Genomic DNA, 27,873 nt, shown 5'->3' with positions numbered 1-27,873 from the left:
GGCCCGAAAGCAGTGGTTTTTGATGAAGTCACTTCGACCGTGTAAATAGAAATCGGGAGGCAGACCATTGGGTGCCAGCCCGGTGGCCTAGTGGCTTAGTTCTCATGCTCTGCTTTGGTGGCCTTGGGTTTGGATCCCGGGCGCGGACCTACTCACTACTTATCAAGCCATGCTGTGGCCGGCGTCGCACATATAAAGAAAGGAAGATGGGCACGGATGTTAGCCCAGGGCCAATCTTCCTCAGCAAAAAGAGGATTGGCAACAGATGTTAGCTCAGGGCTAATCTTCCTCATTCAATCAATACATACATACGTAAATAAATAAATAATCAGACGATGGACTTTCAGGGCAATCCAAACAATATGAGGTGAAGTAGAATGGGAGCTAGCAAAGGAGACTTGACAGTGGATCTGGAAGCATAGATGTCAGTATTGACCTTGAAGGGTGCAGTCTTGGAATACTAGGGAAAAAAGGTCATATTGAAATATATTGAGGAGATATAAACTGAAGTAGTAGAGATAACAACTATAGACAACTCTTTCAAAAAGCTTTGCTAAGAAAGCAGGGTGGGATATGGGGTCAAGGGAGGGTTGTTTGTTTGTTTAGATAGGATGCCTCAGCATATTAACAGACTCTAGTGGGAGAGAATTTAATGATGGGTATTGGTGTGTTCTTGACACTATTCTGTTTTTTTTCCTGTATGTTTTACATTTTTCAAGTAAAATGTCAAAAATTTTGGAAGAAAATGCAAGAGTGAAGGGGATGGGATCCAGAGCACAAGGGGAGAAATTGTCCTTTAGCACAAGCAGGGACATTTCATAACGACAGAAGGGAAGGCAGCAGTATTTAAACATACAGAGGTCACTGGTGGTTTTGGTGCTGAAAGGCAGGGCATTCTTCTCCGATTACGTCTAAACCCAAGGGCAGCATTTTGTTCTTGTCTGCCTGTTTATTTACCAGTGAGTTGAACTAAAAACGACCCTGTGGTTTGCCATCTATAGGCATGAGGAATTGCAAGTGAAGAGGATTTGAAAGTATAAACTATACTAGAAAAACCAAAACGTATTACTTGATATACACAGCAAAGTAATTTATTTGAAGTTTGGTGGTCTGGATATCCCATTATTTTAGCCTAGATTTTACTGTGCAATACTTTTCAAAAGTAGCTGGCAGTTTAACCTTATGTTCTATTAAACATCCTTAATTTTATCTTTCATAAGGTCAAAAGTATTTTAAAGATTTAATTAAAAAATTATTTTATTGAGGTCATATAGGCTTATAACATTGTGTAAATTTCAAGTGTATGTTATTACATTTGTTTCGGTGTAGACTGCATCGTGTTCACTACTAGTAGTCCAGTTTTTAATCCATCATTATACATATGTGCCCCTTTACCCCTTTTGCCCTCCCACCACTCCCTTCCCCTCTGGTAACCACCAATCAGTTCTCTTTATCTATGTTTATGTTCCACATATGAGTGAAAAAAGATTTCATTTTTTAATACACACTGTCATTAAAAAGAGAACTCTCAAGTGTATTGCAATAAATGGTGGATTGAAGCCCTTGGCAAGAATGACTGAAACCTGATATATACACCATGTCAGAGAAGGAACTAGATCATACCCCAGAAAACAGAAGGTAAACCTTTCTCCTTTACCATGCTGCTTAGTGCTAAAGTATCAGACCACAGTTAAACCAGCAACGTTTGACACCAAACCCAAAAACAGAGCCCAGGATTTAGAATCATACTTTATAGGTGAGGAACCTTGGCTTCAGAGAAGCGGCTGGTGGAACTCTCTTTTTTGAAAAACTATTATGTAATAGCCAGAACTGCTTTCAAAAGAAAAAAGGCCCCGAGCTGAGAGAACACCTGGTCCTGGTCTTGGTTCACAGCTCTCTAGGGCTAATGAGGGCAAAGTGTGGCGCTGTGTTCTACGTAGAGTTGGCCAGCAGCTCGCTAGGGACAGGAGCTTCTAGAGAACCTTTTCCTTCCAGCCTGTATTCCCGGATTGGTGCGAGGTTAGGGAAGCGGGCGCCCATCTCCTGTATTGCAGTGAGAAACTAAGAGAATTAAGCGGAGCCAAGAGCCAGCTCGCACTACGGCGGGTGGCCATCGCCGCAGATGGCGAGCACTCCCTGTGCAGCGTAGTTGGCACTACGGCTCCCAGCCTCGCGCTCGCGCCCTCTCTCCTTCCTCTTCTTCCCTGGTCTTTGGCAGGAGCTTCGCCCCACACTGATTCTTCTAGTCCCGGCGCCCCCTCCATGCGGAAGCCACAGCCCAGATCATTCCATTATCCTGGAATTCTGCTGGTACCAAAGAATTCGGCAGACCGAAGACTGCTCCATCAAGATTGTTTTAAATAAAGTTTTCCCTATCAAAAAAGAAAAAAAAAAAAAAGAAGGGGGAAGGCTATTTAGGCAGGAAGACGGCGGGACCCATCCGTGATTGGTTATACCAGAAGCCTGTCTGGACTGTACCACACTTACTTGGAGGGGGTTTGGCGAATTCGAGAGGGTAGCTGCTTGCTTTTGCGTACTTCCAGTATACACATATAATTATTTTTTACTTTCCAGGACTTCTGCTTGGATACGGTAGGAATAGAAAACAGGACGCAGGAAAACGGAAGACTCGTCCGGCCATTTCCCCATTTCTGGCTCCTGCGCAATACGCCAACCCTCCTCTCCCAGTCGTCTGCGGAACCCGGCGGCCTTGCGCGCGCGTTCTCGTTTTCTCGCGTGCGTACGGCGCTGTGCTTCTGCATCCAATCAGAGCGCGAGGTCGCCGCGGTCGCCGAGGTTCGCGCGCACGCCCTGGAGCGGCGTGGGGGTGGGGGCCATGGGTGAATGGGAGAGTGAGCGGGGGCGGGCGCGGCTGCGCGAGCCGCATGAATGAGAGAAACGTGCCCCGCGAGAGACGTCGCGCGCGCCCGAGACAGGGAGCCAATGGGAACGCTGAGAGAGCTCGAGACCCGGCACTGAGGGTCACGGCCGCGCGCAGTCTCGAAGACGAGCGTCGGCGGGCGGGAGCGCGCAGAGCAGGGCGGGTGTGGAGCGTGCGGGGGCCGCGCGCTGCCTCTCAGAGGCCGGACGGCACAACCCGGAGGCGGCGGCGGCAACGGCGGCGGCGGTGACGGGAGCCGCGCCGGGGGTGAGTATCGGGGACACCGGCCCCCTCTGCGGAACCGGAAGTGCCGGGCCAGTGAGGTGGGAGGGGAGAGTGACCTCTAGGGAAGGGGGACCGAGGAGGGGGAGGTGGTTTGAGGCCCCATTCCTTCTCTGGGCCGGGTCATCCAACTGCAGCGGGACCCGTGGGCCCCAGAAACGGACGACGAGTAGAGGCCGGGGATCCGTGGCCGCCGGGGTTCAGAACGGGTTAGTGCCGGGCCGCCGGGTCCTGTCTCGGGACCCAGGTCCCTCCGCCCAGCCGCCGCCCCTTCCGCCCCCGGCCCTGCACTCCCGGGCTCTGCCGTCTCCCGCAGCCCGCTCCTGCAGCCCCAGTGGGCCCTGCCTCCGCGGATTCCTTCTTCTCGGTCTCAGCCAGCTCTGCCCCATGCGATGATCCTCCTTGCCCCAGCTCCGGGGTGGGGATTGGGTGCTGTTCCCCTTTTAGCTCCTTGCGTTTCAGGTCCTTCGCCCCACTCTGCTGATACTTGTTTTGGCTCAAGCCTCATCCTGTTACCTGTTTTCTCTCCCATCCGTCCGCTTCCTCCCCCTGCCCCCACCAGCCTGGTGCTCCATGCTTTTAGTACTTTGTACTTGTTAAAAGTGGAGCCCGAATTCCTGATTTACCTATAGGAATCTCTTTGTGGGACAGGGAGGTGGAAAGTGTTTTACCCACTTGGCCGAATGAAAACACTGAAATGAGAAGTAAGAAAGTGACTTAAAGTTCTGAAAGGACGTGTAGGATCGCATGTATGTTACACTCTAGACTATTTTTCTGTCTTGGATTTTTCACTTCCTGGTTAATGCCATTTTGTCTAGGTTGATCTTATATTCGCATCCCTATCCTTTTATTCCTTAACCCTCTGTACGTTATCAAATCTCTTCAGAGTACTCATTATCGCCTATTCTTTAAAATCCACCTAATGCTTACAAGAATTATATTATCATGATGTACTTTGCTGCCTCTATATGTAATGATAACGTCCATATTTAACTTCTGCCTGACTCTTCAGCCATTATCTTGACATGTGGATTATTCCATGATACCTTGATTACTTTGTATTGAGATTTACTGTATTGTACTATTGCACCACTGTATTTCAACAAACAATACTTGTGCTATCAGTGGCACTACCCATATCCCTTCACACCTTTAAGGAGGTACTTGTATTAAACATTTGTTAAAGCCTTCAAACCACATATTCCGTAGTTGTTTTTATCTACATATTTCATTCCATAGATTACTCTGTGCCTGAATATGTCACACACATTCTTGTACACCTTTCTCATACTGGGATGGATCCAACTGCTGGCTCTGATGAACCACGCTCACCCCCGTCTCATCCCTACTACCCACAGCGCATCCTTCTGCTAAGACTTGATGCGTCTTTGTTCACGTCAATAAATTCTTAGGTTTTGTCCTTTTTTTTAATAATTTTATTTATTTATTTTTTCCCCCAAAGCCCCAGTAGATAGTTGTATGTCATAGCTGCACATCCTTCTAGTTGCTGTATGTGGGACGCGGCCTCAGCATGGCCGGAGAAGCAGTGTGTCAGTGCGCGCCCAGGATCCGAACCCCGGGCCGCCAGCAGTGGAGCGCGCGCACTTAACCACTAAGCCACGGGGCCGGCCCTTAGGTTTTGTCTTGTCCCTTCTAATGTGTACCCCCCAAACATCTCAGATGCTGATCTCTTTTGTTTCCCAGTATTGTACCTTCAAAATTACATGGCCTTTTATGACCCTGCATTACTATGGCAGTACTAACCCATGTGATTTTTTTCTTGTCAGAAAATATAATCTGAAATAATATATGGTGTCTAAATGATATCCTACTATAGATAAAATATAAACAGTGCAGTTTTCCATCTTTTCTAATCTTTGGGGTTTTGAGGGGAAAGTTTACTTTAATAGTACTGTCTACAAACAAAGAATTTGCTTCTCATTGTTAATAAAGTTGCTTAGGCCTAAATTCAGAAAGTTGAGCTTTGATTCATATAGGAAACTGGGAGTTAATCATAAATTCAGGAGCTAGAGAGGATTTACCTTTTTTAGGACTTTAACAATTTCTTGTAATCTCTGGGTGTTCACTCTATTCTGATGTTGCTGTTTGGCCTTCTAAAACTCTATTTTTTAAAGAGAGAGACGATGCATCTTGAAGGTAGGTGCCTCTGCCTTCCATGCCGTAGGTAAGAGAGGAAGTGATAAATTCCAGGGCACATTTGTATTTCACTAAACAAATCTGATATTTTACTCTCTGCCTTTGGTATTAAGGGAAATACTAGACTGCTTGGGTGGAATAAAACTTTCATTTTTAAATTCTAACGTAAGTAAAATTTTTGGTCTGCAGATTCCAAGTTGTCATCACTGGGCAGGCAGTGATGGTTGAGAAAGAGGTCGAAAGGGTTTTTGTCAGCAAAGGGGCATGTGAACTCTTGGGTTCTGAACCTGGTTGCTCAAGCGATTCAGTGGAATGGCCTCAGGCATTCTCTAGCCTTTAATTTTATGGAGCGGGATAAGGGACTGTGTCACCAGATAATGTGAGTTAAGTGCTTTGAGATCACTAGATGAAAAGCATCCTATAAAATTGAAAGTGCTAGTGTTATTTTGCTACTACCCTGAACAGAAATAATTGTTACTCTTAATCGTATCTGGGAAGGTGGGGCCAGTTGACTTTCTAACTGGCCAAGGTAGGAATAAAAAACTGTTGAGTAGGGAAGAAAAGGACCAGCCCTTATGGTGACTCAGTTTCTCATAGAGGGCATCTCACTTTTCAGTGCAAGAACATTTCTCACCCAAGTTCTTTCATGGGTTATTCCAGAACACCAAAAATTCAGCTTCTGCCTCTGCAGAGTTATAACTAAAAAGCATAGAGGGATGAGAGAGAGAGACATACACAGAAAGAAAATGAGACTTACTGTCCTAATTTTGAGGTTACTTTTTTCTTTTTTCATTGTAGCAATATATACTCTCTTTGTCCAAAGAGAAAGCTCTTTTCTAGGACTGCTCTTCACTGCTGTGCCCTTGTTTGTTTTTAGATTTTCATATTCTTGATATTTGTTACTGCCCATTTGTGTCAGGTGAGATGGGCCCCTTATGAGAGCTCGTTCTTTGATGACCTTAGGCCAGGTGAAGCCATGTTCTTCTCTTTCCAATATGAACAGTACTTAAAAGAGTGAAGGATTCTGAATCCATTGTCCTCCTAATTCAGAGTCCTTTCCCACATATACATAAGTGAGGAGCAAAATCGTATTTCTTTCAAAAGGCACTTTTCACAGAGTAGCCTGTGGAGTTTTAGCCTTGATGTTGTTAAGAAATACCCTGGAAGAATTTCTCTGATAAAGATATTTGTTTTTCTCCAGGTGAGGCACTGTAACCCAGTTGAACTCTGCATCCAGAAAGCCCAAGATTGAAGAAGAAAGAACAGCGACATTGACTAACCTGGAAACAGGGACCTCTTTGGAACTTTGTTTTCATCCACAGTAACCTTTTACAAGTATCTTCAAGTGGAATTGATTTCTTCATCTTATTTTGCTTATTGGGAAGAACATGGCTTCCGGGATTTTATGTTTTCCTTTAGTTTTGCATGAACCCTATAGGCAACAGAGCCCTTAAAGGGCTTGGGAATAATAAGAAGAGATTGAAGATAGACAAGCTTGCTCTCTCTCTCTCTATTTTCCTCCCCCTTCAAAGAAAAGGATTTACAACTCAACCCTGTGACAGCTGCTGCCCAGCTTTAGCCATCAAGAGAAAATAAATAAAATTAAACCACCATTGCCAGACGACAAGCCCTGAAGTCAAGGTGTGGGAGTGGTGGCATTGAGAAAACTGCCTAAAAAGGACAAGAACTGCAGTAGAAACAGCTTCTTTAAAGCTGGAAGGGGCCCTAGGGTCCTTCATGGATTAAAATAGCAATACAGGGCGCACCTCTTTTAGGTGGAAGTGTGGTAGTCGTGGAGGTGCTGTAGTATCTCCTCCGAAGAATTTTTCTTGCCTCAAGTGTCCTGCCCTGCCCTGATATCCTCCCCTTCTTTCCTTTTGAAGACTTGCCTCCATCCATGAGCAATTCCTTGGTCTGTCTGACTGCCCATGTTCTCTACCTGCCACCATTTGCATGTGTATAGCCTACGGTTTGTCTCCAATTTTTGAATTGTACAAGTTGTATTTCTTAATCTCTCCTTCTGCCTTGTTCTGGGGAGGTGGTTATTCATCATTTGGAATCACCTTTCCCCCTCCCATGTGCTTCCCTTCATTTGAGATCTTTTGACCTTTGGTTTTTGTTTGGGAGGGGGAAGGGTGATAATTTAAAATTTTCTGTTTCCCTGGTTTCCTTCTGGACTCTTCTCTCCGTTGTTTCCCTCATCCCGTTTTCTTGTCTGTTCTGCCGCTGTGTGGGCCTGGGCTATGCGGCAGGGCAGATCTCCCATCAGAGCTCCAACATGCCCGCAGAGTCTGGAAAGAGATTCAAACCCAGCAAGTATGTTCCGGTCTCAGCAGCCGCCATCTTCTTAGTGGGAGCTACGACCCTCTTCTTTGCCTTTACGTGAGTTTTCTCCTAGCGGTGATTTTGGGGGGCAATCTATGGGAGGGCGAGAGGGTATTTTTTCTCCTGAGTTTTGCTAGTTGATTGCAAAGCCAAGTGACTGGGAGTGCTTGATGTCTGATAAAGATAAAGCCAAATCCCAGAGACATGGTGAGAAGAGTGAGAAAAAGCCTGTCCTCTCAGACTTGTTATAAATTTTGCTCCGTTGAATCCTCTGCTTTCCCCTGCCTCCCTTCCTCTGGAATCACAGATGTCTTCATATTTTCCTACCCAGCTCCATCATTAGATGATCCTGACCTAGGAAGGAAGTGGGAGGAAACCACCGGAGAGGCTTGAAGCAGCTTAAGCAATCAGTTCTCTGAGAGAAAGAGAACTAGAGTAGACGAAAGGTTTTTCAGATGGTAGTGGCTTTCCCCAGGATATCTGAAGCTTGAATTTAAGACTGTGGGCACTGCGAGTACTGGAGAATTTCAGAATTGATTTAGAAGATATACCAGTGAGGCATTTTTGGCTTTTAGTGTTATTCAGATAGTTTTTTTGTTGTTGTTGTTTAGGAAGATTGGCCCTGAGGTAACGTCTGTTGCCAATCTTCCTCTTTTTGCTGAGGAGAATTAGCTCTGAGCTAACATCTGTGTCCATCTTCCTCTATTTTGTATGTGGGATGCCGCCCCAGCGTGGCTTGATGAGTGGTGTGTCGGTCCACGCCTGGGATTCGAACCTGTGAACCCCGGGCCGCTGAGGTGGAGCATGTGAACTTAACCAGTATACCACCAGGCCGGGCCCTCTCTGTACATTTAAGAGCCGAAGCCTGGAGAACTGAAGGCCACTGGGAAAGGGCAAGTTTTATTTAGGAAGAGAGTCCTAGAAGAATTCGTTTATGTTAGTTCCTTGTGAAGGGAATGGCAGTAATTCTCCCATTCCCTGGTCTTATTAGGAAAAGCAGTTGTTGTATTGAAAGATTTCCCACTTAGCATATTCAGACTTTGTTCATCTGCTTGTTACTGGAGGAGACTGAGTGATTTATCCTTCCCCTTTTCCCCAGTATTTTAGCTGTCGAGCACCTGGCAAGCATCCTTGCTGTTACCTGCTTATAAATGATCATGTACCAGGCTTCTGAGCCTTAAACTGTTGAGTCATTGAGTTAGTGTTCTGGTTGTGGCTCTTGGAACAATCAGAGCATGCTAGTTTTTCTGAGGAGTTCACTTTGCCGTGATTCAGGCTCAAACCTAATTGTGAGGTGCTGTTCAGAGCGTGTGAGGTGGCTGGGAAGAGGAAGATAAAGAATTAAAGTGGTAGGGAATAAAAGCAGTTTGGATTTATTTTTTTATTTTTTATTTTTTTTTTGTGAGGAGATCAGCTCTGTGCTAACATCTGCCAATCCTCCTCTTTTTTTGCTGAGGAAGACTGGCCCTGGGGTAACATCCTTGCCCATCTTCCTCTTTTTATGGGACGCTGCCACAGCACGGCTTGCCAAGCAGTGCGTCGGTGCGCGCCCGGGATCCAAACTGGCGAACCCCAGGCCGCTGCAGCGGAGCACTCGCACTTAACTGCTTGCGCCACCAGGCCGGCCCCAGTTTGGATTTATTGAAGGGTGAATGAAACAGGAATTGCTGGGGTGGGGGCAGTTATTCTTATGGGGAGAAAGATAGAACAGAAGGTAAATCTGAGATAGGGAAGGAAAACCCCCAAAATGGAGCTTCAGATGCCAAAAGGAATTCTTAAAAATGTGGGTCATTTGGCCAAAAGAGTCAGCAAAGTGATAGTGATGTTTTTCTGTCTAGTTTTTAAGCAAGGACAGAATGGATTGTTCTCTTAGGTATGAGCATAATCCTACTTCTCACGTCTTCCTCTGAAGAGCAGAAGTTGTAGATTCTTTGGCCCCAGCTGTCCAGCCGCAGCATGACTGCTGAATTTCTCAGGCATCTGGAGCAGCCCTACTCTTCTCTGTTTGACTTCTTTTCTTCATAGTCTTTTTCTCTTGTTTAAACTGAACATATTCAGTGTCCTGTCCTTCACGAACTGACTACCAGTAAGGAGGAGTGAGTCTTCAGTGTCAGACTTGTTTTGGTTTCTGCTGTTATGGCCAGTATAGAATCAACATTTTAACCAAGGGATGTTTATATGGGATCTTAGTATCCTTTAGCAGTTGTGCTGTGTCAGGAGGGATATGTACAAAACCAATTTGACACCCTTAGACCTGCTTAGTTGGGGAGGGTCTATTTTCCTAGGAGGCAAAGCCTTTGGAGAAGCTAGGAAGTTCAGAGCAGTAAGTGGTTTCTCTCTTTCAATCCATCTGTTCTTGAGATAGGGCAAGCAGAATCCTTGTTCTTAACTTGGTAATCTGGAACCGTTGAAGTGCTTGGCTGGTTATACCAGTTTCCACACAAAGAGGTGTCCTGCCATAGGTGTTTCTCAACTGATAGTTGAGGCTATTTAACCTACTTTCCCATTCCCTTCAGAAAAGTAGTGGCCCTCCTTATTCCATGGTCTCTCAGCCCCAGGAAAAAAAAATGTTGGAAGACAATAGTGACTCTATTTGGAATTATTGCCTCTAATCCAAAGTTGGAAGAGCCTTAAGTCATAGCGAGAGTTCCCCCTAGCAGTTTCCTTAGAGCCAATTTTTGGGCTCTCTTTTCCTTCCTAGGGTCTCTCCTGCCCCCCTCATGGAGATATAAACACCCTATTTATTTTACTCTATCACCTACCTCTTGGGGTACCTCTGAAATTCTCATCTCTTCCTCACCATCTGACCATTGTAGTTTCTCTACAAGCTTATATCTGGGCTGAGGCACCACTGTTCTCAAAAACTGTTCCCCCACGGATTCTATCCCTTTTGAGGTTCTTTGGAGAAACCCCTGTTTAAAGCCATATACACCCTAAAAAAGAATTCATGGTTTCAGATAGAGACAAGAGGAAGGCTCTTCCAACCAGCTACCATTTGGAGCCTTAAATCTAACTACTCTGTCATCCTTCTGTTCTCTTCACTAGGCCACAACAGTCTGTTCTTACATCAGTATAAACCCCAGGTGAGAATTACTTTGGGATCTAGAGGACTGGGAGTAGGAGGAAGAGTCCCTTTTAATTGGCAGACATAATTAGTGGAGGCATGTAGGCTTCAACTAATTAGGAACAATTTACCCTCCCTGTTTCTTTGTCAAGTAGAGAAAGCTATAAGCAGAAATTTTCAGTTGGGTTTGGTCAACAAAAAACGGTAATCTGGGCCCGGCCCAGTGGCGCAAGTGGTTAAGTGCGTTTGCTCCCCGCTGCGGTGGCCCGAGGTTCGCCGGTTTGGATCCCGGGCATGCACCTACGCACCGCTTGTCAAGCCGTGCTGTGGCGGTGTCCCATATGAAGTGGAGGAAGATGTGCATGGATGTTAGCCCAGGGCCAGTCTTCCTCAACAAAAAGAGGATTGGCAGATGTTAGCTCAGGGCCGATCTTCCTCACCGGAAAAAAAAAAAAAGGTAATCTTCTGCTCCAGAGAAGCTTCAATAGAACACTTGAGGCCGTCCCCCTAGAACCCCAATCCCTCTCATTCACTGAATTTGTCCAATACTAAAACTAAGCAGGAGAGTTATTGGGGATCCTGTCTGAATTCTTTTCCCTTTTCACTATTTGGGAAGGAGATGGGCTGCTAAAGTAACCCTCCCCCCCCAATTAGGTAATAGACTCTGCATTTAAGATAACGGGCTTGGAACCTCAGCTGTCTTTGTTTAGTCTCCTTTTGTGATTGACAAGAGGGCAGTGCTAGGTAGGAGGAATAAGCACTGTTTGGGGGTCAGGAGACTGATTTTGGTGAAGTCTGTTAACCTTTGTGGACCTGTTTCTTCCCCTGTATAGTGAGGATGTTGACCTAGAGCAATTTATTTAAGCATCATGACCCTTTTTTCAAGTGAGATCTTATGTGGAACCCCAGTATATGAAACATAAGAGCAGGGCAGCTCTGGTTCAAGTGAGGATGGTGCGTAGAGGCCCAGCCACTTGCTGTCTCCTTTTTACCTTCCTGGGGACCCCTGAGACATTCTTAGGGCTCCTGGCAATACCATTTGAAATAAATCACTGAATTGTATCCCCAAAAGTATTGTTGAGCTGTGAGTTAAGTCAGCCAGTGTCTCATTTTGTCTGTTTCTAAAGTTGGTAGGGAGGGCACGGGGGTAAAATCTCTGCTGCCAGGGATCCTCTGTGGGAAGGACAAAAGTCAGGGCCGTGCAAAGATCCATGATGGTCTTTCCAGTGTCCCATCCATCAGAGAGCTTGCTTCTTTTCAGTTTCTGCCTCTAGCCCCTCTCGACCCTTTTACCCACAGAGTTGGGCAACCTCAGTGACTCTCCTCCTGGTCCTTTTTTTCATGACTGCAGAGGTGCTAGCACCTGATTTGAGTGGGAGCAGCCTCGTGATGTAGGGCATTAATTGAGCAGTGGTTGTTCCTTTTCCTTCCCACGTTGTTTTCTCATCCAGGAATAAGTGCCCAAGTCCTACATCTTGCACTCAGCTGCTTGAAACTCTGAGTAAGACACGACAAATCAAGTGTTTTAAGAGAAACTTACCCACCTAGGAGGGGAAAGATTGTTTTTCCATAGAATCTTGAGGATCCCCAGGGGCAGGCAGTGGGATATTCATTCCAGCCTTGCCTCATGAACAAGGAACACTAGTCATACACTCAAACTATGTCCTAGGCATGGGTGGAATGCATAGACCTATTCTTTAGGAACTTAGTGCCTCTGTTTTGAGTGTTCTTGAATCTCTAGTACCTCAGATAGGGGAAGTGGAATTAGGGATGAAGGTGGAGCTGGAATGATAATTGATGATGATGATAGTGAATAATGTTTTCTTTGTGTCTTCTATCCCCTGAATGCTCAGTATTAAGCCAGCTGATTTAAAAAGAATTGTAGGATCTTTTCAAACATCGTCTCCTTCATTCTCATATCTGTGTTATGTAGCTGAAGTGACAAGCTTGGAGAGTTTCCTGTGGATTACCTAAGGCTACATAGTAAAGCATTGATGGAGACAGGATTAAAATCCAAAGCTTCTTGACTCTTACTTTGTCTTTCTTACCAGGAACTTCACCATTTTTTATAATAGGAAGTGTTAGAGAGAGGACTAGGAAACAGATTTTTAGGAGTGTGGGTATTGAAACCCACTCTCCTAATTTTTTTTGGCCTTCAAAACAGCAGTGCTGAATAGGTGGGCAGAAGAACCTGTTCTTCCTGGGATGGTATAGGTCTGGGAGTCTCATGAGTCAGCCAGCCTGGGCTACGGCCACTCCCTATGCTTTGGAGCTCTATGATTATTGCCGTAGGCTGAGGACAAGCCCCAACAATTCCTCCTCAGCTCAGGCCTCATCTCCTTCCATCAAAGGCAACAGATTCAGACAGGCCATTTGGAGTGGTCACCTAGGCATCTGGCAAAGTACGATAGCAACGGCAAGCCTCTCCTCAAGTCAAGCACGATATAGGATATGGCAGGAACAGGCTCTGTTCACACATGCCTATTCTCACTGGGGTGTTCCCTCAACTAGAGTGCTAAGGTTGGAAGCACTGGGTCTTTGATTTGAATCTAGGAATGAATACTGCCTGTGAAGTTGAGTTATTTGCATCATTTCTAGATGCTGCCACTGTAGGGGTAGGCTTTATTGGCAATCAATGTTGGAACTCGATTCTAGAATTACATACTTCAACTTGGATGGGTTGATATCAAGAAGGTTGTAGGGGTAAAGTTCATTATCCAGGGTACGTGGTTGGCAGGATACCCAAGAAATTGGGTGATTTGCTTTGTTTGTAAATGCAGAAACTGAAGAAAGAATGGGGGTTGGAAAGATTGACATCTGGGCTTGCGGGGGGCTGAGGTCTCGTTCTCATTCACCTTAGTTTCCCACAGGGATAGAGGTGTCCTTATTTTTTCAGAAGCTCAAGAGGCCACAGTAGCCAGTTCTAGGAATGAGACTTTTAAATCATGGGCACCTCAGTGTTCTAAGGATTTAATTTCTTTTTCCCTTCTAATTATCTTCTGAGGCTGTAGGAATCAAGTGAGTCACCCTTTCTCCTCTTCCCTGGGTGGAAATTGAAGCGACAGCTAAGTACTAGGGAGGGGCTCCGACCTGGATGACTGGTTTTCAGTTTCTCTCCCTCCCTCCTAAGGAGCCTAGGATATCAGGCTTTGGGTGGGGCTGTGTAAGGACTCTTCTTTCTTGCTTGTATTTCACCCCAAACCCTGCCAAGGTAAGAGGACATCTTTTCTGAACCAAAGAACCCCCAGAGGAAGAGGCTTCCATAGGAGACTTTGATATAAAATTAGAGCTGTGACTGAAGGTCTCTTTTGCCCTTGAAATCAGTGCCTTCGCTCTAGCTTCATTATTTTTTCTCCCAATTATGTACTGACCCATCAACAGAAGCAAAGAGTTAATTGATATTTACTATCTAAAAAGCCTAGCACATAATAAATATTTACTTTAAAAATTTTCTTTAATGAGTGGCTTAATGGAATTTGAAGAAATAGATGCTGGTGGTAAAGACCTGTGAGATGCTTTGTGATAATCAGTTTTGTCCTCTTATCATTAGTTTGTTTATATCTCATTAAGGAGCTCAGTTCCTGTGAATTGTCCTGAATCACTATTCAAGGCTGTGCTTTTTGTTTTGATGGAGACAGATCACCTCTCTCAACAGAATCCAGGATTGCTTTGGATTAATTCTCCAGACTCATTTACTGTCTTGTTCTCCTGGCCCCTTCTTCCTTTCCTTCAATGAACTCTTCCTTTCCTTGTGAGTGGTCTAGATAAAGGGGACAAGGACAGATGCTGTCCTAATTCCAGAGATTAAGTTCTCAGCCACAAAGTAGATTAGGGTATTTAGCCACTGTCTTGTAATGGGAGGTTCTTCCTGAGCTGAGACAGGAGAGAGGGCGCTTGATACTACTGACAAAGCAAGCAGCACATCACGTGTTCTTCTGAAACTTCCAGCTCCCAGGAAATCATCAGAGAATGGAAGAGCTCTTGCAGCAGTCCTACATAGACTCATATCCCGGCAGAGACTGAGCTGAATCCTGGACTAGGGCACTCTTTTTTTGTGAAAAGTTTCCTAAAGCATGTCTCTTGATTTGGACCCTGTGGAATACTGGATATGTTGGGCCAGTTTCTTTTGATTTAGGGCTGTTATCTTGTCTTTTTTTCCTCCTCCACTCTTCTGCTTCATTTATAGACCTCAAGGGGTCTAGTTGTGTGTCTTTTTTTTTTTTTTTTTAAAGATTTTATTTATTTATTTTCCCCCCAAAGCCCCAGTAGATTGTTGTATGTCATAGCTGCACATCCTTCTAGTTGCTGTATGTGGGATGCGGCCTCAGCATGGCCAGAGAAGCGGTGCGTCGGTGCACGCCTGGGATCCGAACCCGGGCCACCAGCAGCGGAGCGCATGCGCTTAACCGCTAAGCCACGGGGCCGGCCCTAGTTGTGTGTCTTGATATCCATCTTTATCTGTATGTTTTGGTTTTGTTTCTTTTCTTTGCCTTGAGAACTAGCCTCTAGTTGAATAAAACTCTCAGGAACATCTGATGCAGTGAAGAAACTTTAGGCAGTTGAGAGTGGTTCAGAGCCAGCTGGGAGCCAGAGAGGCAGGTGGTATCCCATGCTTTGGGCCAGTGTGCAGGTCAGTGGGGCATGGCTGGGATCCAGAAGCCTCAAGCTGCTCCAGAAAAGGGAATGTAGCTGGTGTCAGTTACACACTCAGTCCCTGGCTCTTGTGCCTGGTTTAAAAGTAGAGAAGGACAGATTGCAAAACATGAGGAAAGATCCACAGGGGAATAATGAATCTGAAGAACACAGACCTTAGTGCAAGGGGTTATGGTAGGAGAGATTCTGAGTCTTGTACCTTGATCTAAAATGAGCATTTCTGTGGGAAACTAGGCCCACTTGTTGGGAAGGATAAAGATAATTTGAGACAGCAAAAGTGAACCGCACAAGATTTGTATATAGGTGTGGGGGCTGAATCTATATATTTTCATACAGTTGGTGTCCCAAGTGTTAGAGGCAGCCCCTCATTTTCTTTGTTATCTGTGCAGCTGTCCAGGACTAAGCCTCTATGTGTCACCTGCAGTGCCCATCTACAATGCGATTGTTTTTCTCTTTGTGCTGGCCAACTTCAGCATGGCCACCTTCATGGACCCAGGGATTTTCCCTCGAGGTAAGATCTCCCTCTCTTCTCTTGGAAGCTCCTTACTACCTTTGAAAACTAATGATTTTTGGACATACACGTTTGATCCTGGGCCTTAGGAGTTCTAGGGTTTTGGGATTTCTTTTATAGTCTAATGCTGAAGAGCAGGTCAGGGTCTTCAGGAATGTATGTCATAACTGCTAGCCATGTGATTCACTTTGGGTCAACTCTTTGATTTTCAGTTATTCATTCAGCAGAAATTTATTTTGAGCATATGGTTGGGCATTATCATTAGGTACAATGATATCTAAGATGAATTAGGCAGTAACCATAGTGTGATACAAACTGTAATGGAGGCATGAACAAGGTTCTGTGAGACCATAGAAAAGGGTACACTTACATCTGCCCAGATAAATTGGGGAAATGCTGCTAAAGGTAGGTAGGAAAGACTTTATCAAGTAGAAGATGGAAGGAAGGGCATTCTAGGCAGAGGAAGCAGCATATGCAGAAACTTGTAACTATGAAAGGCTGAACTCAGTTGGGTGGAAGATATAGGGCATGGTGGGGCCAAAAAGGAGCAGGAGATAAACCCAGAGACAAATTGTGAAAGACTTTATATGCTAAATTAAATAGATTATATTTCTTTGGACAACAAGAGGTCTTTAATTGGAGGAATCACAGGATCAGATTTCCTTTTATAAAAATAATTCTTGTAAGAATGTACAGATACCTTTTGGGAGGCTATTGCAATAATGCAAACCAGATGAGACTTGAATTCAAGGCTGGGTTTATAGATTTTTTGGAAGTATACTCAACAGAATTTTTCATAATTAGTTGCTTATTGGGGGTGAGTGAGAGAGTGAAGGAATTGTCTCGTGTAGTTCCAGGGTTCCTAACTTGGGAGATAAGTTGGATGCTGATTTTTATAAACAAAGATATGAGTTATAGGAATGTTGAATAGGTTTGGAAGGAAGACAGAGAGAGCATCTCAGGCATGCTGAATTTGAGATACTTATGGGTCATCCAGGTAGAGTTACCCACAGGGCAATTGAGTGGTCAGAGTCAAAGACCTTCATCTCAGAGCCTTCAGTCATGTGGTATTTGAAGCAACAGTACTAAGATTGTCTAAAGAAAGTAGAATGAGATTAGGAAAGAACCAAGGTCAGACCTGACCAGCATTGACATTTTAATAATGAGCAAAGGAGGAGGAGTCACTGAGAGGGACTAAGCAAGAAAGGCTATTGGGAGGGGAAACTGGACAAAGTGGGAACTAAGGAAAGTTCATGAAATACTTGATGGTTGGCAGTATAAGAAATTGGATCCAATAGTATGGAAGCTCAAAATTGCCCATTGGTTTGGAAACTCAGAAATTAGTGATCTTAGCAAGAAGAGTTTTTTGTTTTTTTTTTTAAAGAATAGTTTTAATTATGTGTTTATGTATGTGAGAGAAATGCAGCTAAATTACCAAAGTTGTAATGGTTTGGAAGGCAGTGAATGGGAAATGAGGAAGCAAAGTCAGTGGGTATTAAAATTACTCTTTCAAGAAGTTAAGCAGAGAAGGCGGAAGATGGACTATCTTCTGGGAGGGTTGTGTTTTTTTTTTTTTTTTTTTTTTATGATACAGAAGGCTTTAGCATGTTGGTAGCATGAGGAGATGGGACCAGAGAAGAGAGAGGAGCTGAAGTTGAAGAAAAGGGATAATTGAAGAGTGACCTTCTATAGGAAGGAGATGCTTTCCCGTGCATGTTGGAAGGATTGTGCTTACTGAAGAAATAGGCTGTTTCTGGGACAGGAGGTGAGAGGAAGAACCATCATTAGTGGAATAAGTAAGGTAGAAAGAAGAGAAATTGATGAAGATTGTTGCTGATGACATCTAATTTTTCTCTCAAGTGTGACGTTATCTTGCAAGAGAGAGAGAGGTGGGATTGGGATAGCAACTTTGGTGAGATGAGATCTTTCTGAAATTGATTGTGCTCACCAAGCCTGTGTCACTGCTTCATTTGTGACTTCTGTTGCCAAGATTAAGTGAGCTGAAGGAACTTTGAGTCCCTAAAGTCGAGGAGGGCTATTTTAATGAGCCTTTAATGTTCATTTACCAAATATTTATTGATCTGCTATATATATGGAAGGCCTTGTGGTCATTTGGGATGATTTTTTTAAACAATTCCTTGCTTTTAAATAGCTCGGTGTAGAAGGGAAGATAGGGAAGACATTTATATGAATAAATACACTGTGTGATAAGTTATAAGAGTAATCAAAGAACTATACAGTCATGCACTGCATAATGAGTTTTCTGTCAACAATGGACCACATACACAATGGTGGTCCCATAAGATTAGTACTGTAGATTAGTACTGTATAGCCTAGGTGTGTAGTGGGCTACACCATCTAGGCTGGCTGTAAGTACACTTTATGATGTTTGCACAACGAGGAAATCACTTAATACATTTCTCAGAACAAGTCCCTGTCATTAAGTGAGGCATGACTGTAGTACTTTAAGACGAGAAAGGGCTCACTTCTGGTAGATGATGGTCTTGAAGGATCAGATATTTCAAAGTAAGTAGCATTTGAATCTTTTTCTTTTAGAAGAAAAACCCTTTGTAAAAAAGTAAAGATTTTAGTAAGTAGTGAATATTCATTATAGAATATTGAAAGTATAAGAAAGACAAATAATACCTATAATTTCACAGCCCAGACATAACTACTGTTATGTTGTAGTATATTTCTTTCCAATATTTTGAAGATTTATGTGTATAATATTTATATATACCATGTATCTGTAGCATATATATGTGTGTATATTTTTGTTTTCAAAATGGGATCTTTTTGTTTGTACAGTTCTTTACCGTGCATTTTTTTCACTTATTTATATTGTAAGCATTTCTCTAAATCAGTAAATTTGAAAACTTAATTTTTAGTCCCTAATACCCTAATATCACTTCCCACATATATTTTTTCTTACATTAATAATAAAAAAATAAGAATTCCACACTACAGATGAGAAGGCAAATAATGTCCTTTAAGTTTTGAAGTGGGATTCAGGTAAAGAGAATGTCTTGAGCCAACAAACAGTACTGAAATAGGTTATAGGGAATTAACAGAGTAGGAGAAGACCTTTTGGGCAAAGGGGTTTGTGCTTGGAAAAAGGTTGGTGTTAGTTCCTCTCTTGGATTGCTATAGTTAGTCACGTACTTGTAGATACTGAACTGTTATGCAAACTCATTATATATGTGCTTTGATATGTAAATTATTTCTTTTAAGATATATTCATAATATGTAAATCAAGAATATCAGCATACCCATATCAGAGCCACCTCTGAGTCATATTTTCTTGAACCTCATCTCCCAATGCAGAAGTCAGTTGCTTCCTCATCTGTGTTCCCATAGTGTTGTATACAGAGCTGATCTCACAGTGTTAGTTACGAGTTCCTCGTCTCTCTCACCCATTAGACTGAATTCCTCGAAAGCAGAGGCCATATTTTGAATATTACGGTATTCCTAGTGCCCAGTACTGTTCTGGCATGGTGGTTTTTCAATTAACTTTTCCTCTCTACAGCTGAGGAGGATGAAGACAAGGAAGATGACTTCCGAGCTCCTCTTTACAAAACAGTGGAGATCAAGGGCATCCAGGTGCGCATGAAATGGTGTGCCACCTGCCGCTTCTACCGGCCTCCTCGATGTTCCCACTGCAGTGTCTGTGACAACTGTGTGGAGGTAAGAACCCTGAGTGGGGTAAGCCTTGACGTTTAACCTAAGTTATCTTCTTCCTCCATAGAATAAGAATTGAATCCTGTGGATTCTTGGCCTTGATTGAAATATAGTCCTGGCTAACTACCTGGGCTGTGTGTTCTAGCTCTCTCAAAAAGTGTTAGCAGTGATGTACACATGAGAGCTAGAGCATAAATATTCTTCTGTTACAGGAGGGACCCGCAGTGGGCACAGGCTTTCCCAACACCAAGATTCATAGCTTCAGTCTTCTATCCTTTAGCTCATCTTTTTGGTTATTTGTCCTGGCTTTGTGTTATCTCTTGCTTCCACTGCGTCATGCTATTGCATTAAAATTTTACAGTTATATTTCTCTTCCTGCCTGTCCTTCTACATCCTTGTCTTTTATTATTTTTATTCATTCATTCATTCATTCATTCATTTTGTGAGGAAGATCAGCCCTGAGCTAATATCCCATGGCAATCCTCCTCCTTTTTGCTGAGGAAGATTGGCCCTGGGCTAACATCCATACCTATCTTCCTCTCCTTTATATGGGATGCCGCCACAGTGTGGCTTGACAAGCGATGCGTCGGTGCGCGCCCGGGATCCGAATCTGTGAACCCTGAACCTCCGAAGTGGAGCGTGCACACTTAACCGTTGCACCACCAGGCCGGCACCCTTGTCTTTTATTTTATTTATTTTTTTATTTTGTGAGGAAGATCAGCCCTGAGCTAACATCCATGCTAATCCTCCTCTTTTTGCTGAGGAAGACCGGCTCTGAGCTAACATCTATTGCCAATCCTCCTCCTTTTTTTTTCCCCCAAAGCCCCAGTAGATAGTTGTATGTCATAGTTGCACATCCTTCTATGTGGGACGCGGCCTCAGCATGGCCGGAGAAGCGGTGCGTCGGTGTGCGCCTGGGATCCGAACCTGGGCCACCAGTAGCGGAGCGCACGCACTTAACCACTAAGCCACGGGGCCGGCCCCATTGTCTTTTATTTTTAACCCCTTTTGCCAAGCAATTTTTACGTAGCTGTAAGCAGTTGCCTGCCAGATTTTCCTTCCGAGCCTCTTTCCTCATGAATCTTAATGTATTTGCAGAGCTTCTGACGTTCGTCCCTTTCAGTATTCCTTGGTCATATAAGATAAACTTTGAGAGATGGCCTTGGCCTTTGATTAACCTCTGGAAGGTTTTCCTTACAGATTGATAGAGCAAGATAAACTGCATGAGTCTGTTTTTAATTTCACAACTAAATGATGAACATGATCACAAATTACTAAAAGCAACACTTAAATTCTGCCATTTGTTCCTCTTCTTCTTTTTTTTTTGGCGAGGAACATTACCCTGAGTTAACATCTGTTGCCAATCCTCCTCTTTTTGCTGAGGAAGATTGGCCCTGGGCTAACATCCATGTCCGTCTTCCTCTACTTTATTTGGGACATCGCCACAGCATGGCTTGATGAGCAGTGCGTGGGTCTGTGCCCGGGATCTGAACCTGTGAACCCCAGGCCGTGGAAGTGGAGTGCGTGAACTTAACCGCTACGCCACCAGGCTGGCCCCTGTTCCTCTTCTTAACAGACGTGATCTAGTGTTGTAGTCCGAGGAGGCCTTTCAGTCTCTCTCTTTTTGTCCCTAGGAATTTGATCATCACTGCCCCTGGGTGAACAACTGTATTGGTCGCCGGAACTACCGTTATTTCTTCCTCTTCCTCCTTTCCCTGACAGCGCACATCATGGGTGTGTTTGGTTTTGGCCTCCTTTATGTCCTCTACCACATGGAGGAACTCTCAGGGGTCCGCACGGCTGTCACGTATCCTTCAAGGCGTTGCGGGATTGGGAGGGGGAAGAATGTGGAAAGTGGAGTCCTGTGGTAGTGAGGGTCGAAGGGAAGATGGCTACAGTATGGGCTGAGGAAGTGAGATCACGTTGCTCTGTTCTCCTTGACTGTTTGGCTTCAGAATGGCAGTAATGTGTGTGGCTGGCTTATTCTTCATCCCTGTAGCTGGCCTCACTGGATTTCACGTGGTGCTGGTGGCTAGGGGACGTACAACCAATGAACAGGTACAGGGAGAAGTGATGGGAGACCCCTGTAGAGCAGGGCATGTGTCACTTAGCCCTCTGATTAGTGTACAGCATAGTGCTTCCACAAATAGATGCTTAATGAATACTTTTTATGCTGAAGTGTCCAAGTTCCTCATGTAAGCGTGAGAACAGAGGCCATTTCTTAGTTAACATTTACAGACTGTCCACTATGTACTGGGCAATTTGGGCTCTGAGCTTATAGAAACAATAAAAGATCAGGGCCAGCCGTCAAGAAGCTTATAGTGCTCCTTAAAGGAAAATAATTTTTTTTGTGCATATAATAGCTAACCTTACTTGCTTACTCATGTGTATATTATCTTAGTTTTCAACATTCAGAGAGCTATTTATCCCCATTTTACATGAGGAAACTGATGTTTGGGTTCAGATAGCTATGATGAGGTAGACTAGGATTTGAACTGAGGACCCTGACTGTAGAGTTCTCATTCTTAACCAGCACACATGTAAGCTTCTTGATGGTAGGATCGTGTTTCACTCATTTTTGCATCTCCCAGATAGGGGGTGCACAGTAATTTGTCATTGATTTGTGTTTTGGCCTTTGGAAGTCCAAGTCCCATCATCTGACTGATCTGGCCCTTTTTTCCTCCCTCTAGGTTACAGGTAAATTCCGGGGAGGTGTGAACCCCTTCACCAATGGCTGCTGTAACAATGTCAGCCGTGTACTCTGCAGTTCCCCAGCACCCAGGTACACCTACCTCTTTGGGCTCACCTTTGGTCAAAACTTTTGTCTTCTTTGGGCTTGTTCTGGTATAGGGGAGGTCTGGTGGGAGACTGCCTTTTAAGAAGTGTTCTTTTAAGAAGTCACCATGGGAGAGACATGCCATCCTTTAGTGGACCCTGTGAGTTCAGTTGATATTCTTCAGCTATTATGATTATTCTCCTTTGAGAGTTGAGGGTGAGATTTACTCCTGAGTGCCTTGTGCTAGGTGTCTGCCCAGAGGCCTAGTCTTGCTGCAGTTCTTATGGAATCAAAGGAATTGAACAGTTCAGTGCTGACTTTCTTTCACTGTCCTGGTAGGACTGTTTCTTGTATTTGTAAAAATGCTTTACACAGGTAGACAACCAATAGATATTTTAGAATGAATGAATGAATGAAAGCCCTCTCTTGATACTCAGGTATTTGGGGAGACCAAAGAAAGAGAAGACCATTGTAATCAGACCTCCCTTCCTTCGACCAGACGTGTCAGATGGACAGATAACTGTGAAGATCATGGACAATGGTATCCAGGGAGAGCTGAGGAGAAGTAAGGTGAGGAGTTTAGGGAAGTAAAGCTAGATAACTGCGGACTTGCACTCAGGGCAAAGAGATGGAAACTTGCTTTTAGTTTACATCTCTCTTAGGGTGTTTATCACTTTCTGATGTGTGTTAAAATTACTTAAATACGTATCTTCTTTTCTCCATTAGATTGTAAGTTCATTGACAGTAGAAATCAAGAGCATTCATTTCCACATCTTCATAGGACTTACTATAGCAGCTTGCAGATGGTAGGAGCTTGAAAAGTAGTAGTTGGTGGAAATGAACAAATAAGTGACAGAATTAAACCCTTACTGACAACTTTTCTTTTTTTTTTTTTTTAAAGATTTTATTTATTTATTTTTTCCCCCCAAAGCCCCAGTAGATAGTTGTATGTCATAGCTGCACATCCTTCTAGTTGCTGTATGTGGGACTCGGCCTCAGGATGTACGGAGAATTGGTGCCTCGGTGCGCGCCCGGGATCTGAACCCAGGCCACCAGCATCGGAGCGCGCGCACTTAACCACCAAGCCACAGCGCCGGCCCCTGACTTTTCTTTATCCAGTACCATCTGCAAACTGACTCTTGTCCCTTGTCTTGGCAGTCCCAGTTTCGAAATATGTGATAATTGACTCCCCAACACCCCTCTTATGTCAGATCCATACTTTGAGTCGCCCTAATGCCCACTTCTCCAAATCTGACTTTCCCTCCTTTATCCAGTCTAAGGGAAGCTTGGAGATAACAGAGAGCCAGTCCGCGGATGCTGAACCTCCACCGCCTCCTAAGCCGGACCTGAGCCGTTACGCAGGGCTACGGACACACCTCAGCCTGGCTACTAATGAGGGTAAGGGCAACGGCAGGGGTGAGGAGGTTACTTGTGAGCTGTAGAGAAGACGAACAGGCAAGGGCTGGGAGGTAGTACCAACAGGTGGCACTTGAGCCACCTCTTTGGACAGCTGGGAGAAAGGGGATGCCACTTAGCTACTGGCAGTGAATTGGACTGTTGTCGGGAGAACTATCAGCCTCTAGATGGACCAGAGAACGTCCTAGATGTGAATGTTTGGTGCATTTACTCCGAGTTCTGGGCTGGTATGAGCCTTAGTCTTGATTTCAGGAAAATCATGTTTCTGGGACTTTCTTTTTGCTAGGTCTGTTCCCACCTTGTTCTCCTCTTGTTCTTTAGGAAACTCTAGCCAGGTTAAGAGAACAGCTTGTAAAGTGGTGCCTCTTGGGCCTTTTTTCCTGCAGATACCAGCCTATTGGGCAAGGACAGTCCTCCTACACCTACCATGTATAAGTATCGTCCAGGCTACAGTAGCAGCAGTACGTCAGCCGCCATGCCTCATTCTTCCAGCGCCAAGGTATTCAGTACTCTCTAAGAAGTGGGCTCGTAGCGTATGGCAACTGTTCTGGGCTAATGAAGATTGGGAGAAGGGAAGGAAGAGGCAGAGGGAAGAAACAAAAACCAAAGGCATTTTACTAATTGTTGGCATGAGTGGGATTGAATCTCCTTGATAGTGTGTCCTTTATCAAGGAGGGGGCAACGTAGCCTAATAGATAAAAGCACTGATTACAGCATATCTGAGTTCAAAACCCATCACCGGCAAGTTACTTAACCTCTCTAAGCCTCATTTTCTGCATCTTAATATGAGATATTATTTGTACCAACTCATAGATTTGCTTTAGTGGTTAAACAGGATAATGCATGTAAAAGTTTTAAGCATATTGCTGGCACATAACAAGTACTGTTTTTGATTGACTCGTTGGGCTCTGGGGCCTAACATGTGTCACAAGAAGAGGAGCACTAAGAGCCTGCTTTACTTTCTTCCTCAGTTGAGTCGTGGGGACAGCTTGAAGGAGCCAACGTCAATTGCAGAGAGCAGCCGCCATCCCAGCTACCGCTCAGAGCCCAGCTTGGAGCCAGAGAGCTTCCGTTCTCCCACCTTTGGCAAAAGTTTTCACTTCGATCCACTATCCAGTGGCTCACGCTCCTCCAGCCTCAAGTCGGCCCAGGGCACAGGCTTTGAGCTGGGCCAGTTGCAGTCCATTCGTTCAGAGGGCACAACTTCCACCTCCTATAAGAGCCTGGCCAACCAGACACGCAATGGAAGCCTATCTTATGACAGCCTGCTCACTCCTTCAGACAGCCCTGATTTTGAGTCAGTGCAGGCAGGGCCTGAGCCAGACCCACCTTTAGGCTACACCTCTCCCTTCCTGTCAGCCCGGCTGGCCCAGCAACGGGAAGCCGAGAGGCACCCACGTTTGGTGCCAACCGGCCCAGCACACCGAGAGCCCTCACCAGTCCGGTACGACAATCTGTCGCGCCATATTGTGGCCTCCCTCCAGGAACGTGAGAAGCTACTCCGCCAGTCACCCCCACTCCCGGGCCATGAGGAAGAACCAGGCTTGGGGGACTCGGGCATTCAGTCAACACCAGGCTCAGGCCATGCTCCTCGTACTAGTTCCTCCTCAGATGATTCGAAGAGATCACCCTTGGGCAAGACTCCACTGGGACGCCCAGCTGCCCCCCGTTTTGGCAAGCCAGATGGGCTAAGGGGCCGGGGACTAGGGTCCCCTGAACCAGGCCCAACTGCCCCATACTTGGGCCGATCTATGTCTTACAGCAGCCAAAAAGCCCCACCTGGTGTCTCTGAGACGGAAGAAGTGGCCTTGCAGCCATTACTGACACCCAAGTAAGTATTAGCCCATCCTGGCCCTCAGCGGACTTAAAATTAGCATACTGTCCTGTTAGGTATCAGGGCTACACTTGTACAGTCTAGTGCAAGTGGACCCAGGGTTAGCCTGCTTGTAGACAGCTCTTCATTTTCAGTCTTATTCCAGCTGCCTTCATAGGCCATTCCTGTTAAGAGACTGAATCTTAATCTTGTCTTGCTAAAAAGTAATTTATTTGCCTGAGAGTAACTATGCAAGATAGCTGCTATTAAAGAGAAGGAATAAATAGGGGAGAAAGGGAATCAGGCTTGTTTTAAGCAGGGCAATAAAACAAAAGGGAATGTTTGGGTAAGAAAGTATATATGTAGAAAAGTACCTCATTTTTTTCTCTTAACTTTTTAAACTATCTCCCTTTTTTGTATTTTGTGTCTCACTTCCTGACACCTCTCTCTTCTTTTCTTCCCAGAGATGAAGTACAGCTCAAGACCGCCTACAGCAAATCCAACGGGCAGCCCAAGAGTATAGGCTCAGCCTCCCCTGGCCCAGGCCAGCCACCTCTCAGTAGCCCCACAAGGGGAGGAGTCAAAAAGGTGTCAGGGGTGGGTGGCACCACCTATGAGATTTCGGTGTGAGCCTTCGGCACCTCCCCTCCCCCATGCCTCTGCGCCTACACCAAAGGGCCCCAGGCGGCCACCTTCCTTTCCGCAAGGGGCTCCCCTCCCCTGTATGGACACTTTTGAAACCACCAATTCCAAGAGGATGAGGAGTGTTTCATAAAATGCAGTGGGGTTGGGGAGTCAGAGAGTTGGGGCTCTGAGACTGGGGTAGTAATCCCCTTCACCTTTTAAGACCTTCCCTTCCTTACCCCTGGACCAGACTCAGTGGACATTTGTGCAATTGCTCGCCCTGGAGGGAACCAGATCATTTTTAAAACCAGAAATAATTTTTTTTATTATTGTTACGGATTCTATTTTTTTCCTCTTCTGCGTTACCAGGTGTGTGTGTACATATATATATATATATATATATATATTATAAATATCAAAGAAATTATATATCTATCCTGGGATGGGAAAATGAGGGAGGGATATGTGTAAGGAGGGGGATCTTACTCTTCCCATTCCTCAAACCAGCAGGAAAAGAGGGGAGACATCGATCAAGTCTTCCTTTTCCCCATGGTTCCCTCTCTTTTGTCCCAGTCACCAACTAAGGAAATAGCACCCCCTGTTGTTGGTGCTAAGTGATCAGGAAAGATACCCGGGGAGAGGCGAGTCTGGGGTCTTGGTCAGAGGAGGGAAGGACTTGGAGAGCAGAGTTAGTTTTCTAGGCTCATTGGCACTTAGTTTCCCCAGGAAAGGGGTCACAGCCCCATGACGGGTGGTGGTGGGGAGATCAGGAAAAGAGCTTGGCCGAGCTCCAGAAACAATATTGAATAATCCCCCCTCCTTGGGGGAGAGGGATTAGGGTGGGCTTCTTCAAGTCCCCTCAAAGCCTTCCCCCAATTCACACAGTTAATATTATTTTTAGATCCAAGGCCGGGAGAGAAGAATCCAAAAAGCAATATTTTTCATCACATGCCAAAAACTGGGATAGAGAGAAGGAGTGGCAGGCCGAGGCCCCTCCGATTGTCTCTTGGGGGTTACCCCTCAGCCCACCTCAGTATGGTGCTGGGTAGAGGGGATACCTGGGTTCTAACCTCTAAATAGGGGAGACCCCAGCCTCTAGACAGAGGCCCTTTTATTTTTTATTCTGATTAGCCATTTTAAACCAACAAGGAATAAAAAGAAATCCTGATCTAACCAGCTCCCCCTGACTTGTGTTATTTTGTCTGGTTAAGGCAGGGTGAGTGATCTCTAGTGGGAAATTACAAATCGTCCCCGCTGGGCACGATTCCTGCCGGGCCAGAACTAAATGTGTAACGGACCCCCCCCAACTCCAGCAGATCTGTGCCTGCCCCTCTGAAGAGGTCCCTTCCCTGTCCCCTGTCTACCAAGACCGTCCTTTCCCAGTGTGTCCCTTCGGGCCGGGCCCGGCCCGGGGCCTCTAATAACAGAGCTAATTGTAAAGCACACAGAGAGGCAAGCAGAAAGAAATTAAATTACTGAATTAAAAAAAAAAAAAAAAGTAAGTTCCCTGGTCCTGGCCCATCTTTAGGCAGGACTATAGTTAAAACAACAGGTCCTGTTTTTATTTTGGTGATTTAATTCAAAAATTCCTGAAGAAATCTTTTGCACACCAAAGCTTGTCATTTCAAAGCTTAGAGAACTCTTGACTTGTGGCACAGTTGTTCCTTAATACAGAATTTTATCTCTGGAAAGT

At 44.9% G+C, this 27,873-nt stretch overlaps 1 protein-coding gene and 1 pseudogene across 5 annotated transcripts; one reads left to right on the top strand and one right to left on the bottom strand.

The window, feature by feature from the left end:
* Positions 1-1,084: 1,084 nt before the first annotated feature.
* LOC147912591 (uncharacterized) lies at positions 1,085-4,058 on the bottom strand (annotated as a pseudogene). Its single transcript, XR_015549780.1, has 3 exons — positions 4,032-4,058; positions 2,488-3,224; positions 1,085-2,372 (listed from the first exon to the last, which is right to left on the bottom strand). The product of XR_015549780.1 is annotated as an uncharacterized LOC147912591 (transcript).
* ZDHHC5 (zDHHC palmitoyltransferase 5) lies at positions 3,008-27,358 on the top strand. 4 transcript variants are annotated; one of them, XM_087422899.1, is made up of 13 exons: positions 3,008-3,148; positions 6,522-7,702; positions 15,752-15,873; positions 19,400-19,557; positions 21,186-21,358; positions 21,507-21,609; positions 22,242-22,333; positions 22,765-22,897; positions 23,602-23,725; positions 24,130-24,242; positions 24,715-25,574; positions 26,021-26,549; positions 27,082-27,358. In XM_087422899.1, exons 2-12 carry the CDS (start codon positions 7,599-7,601, stop codon positions 26,184-26,186), a joined length of 2,148 nt encoding a protein of 715 aa, XP_087279025.1. In that variant the 5' UTR covers positions 3,008-3,148; positions 6,522-7,598; the 3' UTR covers positions 26,187-26,549; positions 27,082-27,358. The 4 variants fall into 4 exon arrangements, with proteins under 4 accessions (XP_087279025.1, XP_087279026.1, XP_087279028.1 ...); XM_087422900.1 differs by lacking the exon at positions 3,008-3,148 and adding an exon at positions 3,250-3,372; XM_087422901.1 differs by lacking the exons at positions 3,008-3,148; positions 6,522-7,702 and adding an exon at positions 17,468-17,638.
* Positions 27,359-27,873: the final 515 nt, after the last annotated feature.

This window comes from Ceratotherium simum, chromosome 34 (genome assembly GCF_057802395.1).
Source record: "Ceratotherium simum simum isolate JZ-2026a chromosome 34, ASM5780239v1, whole genome shotgun sequence".
Taxonomy (NCBI): Eukaryota; Metazoa; Chordata; class Mammalia; order Perissodactyla; family Rhinocerotidae; genus Ceratotherium; species Ceratotherium simum.
The sequence above is the reverse complement of the archived record's forward strand: the minus strand, read 5'-3'. Positions and strand labels throughout refer to the sequence as shown.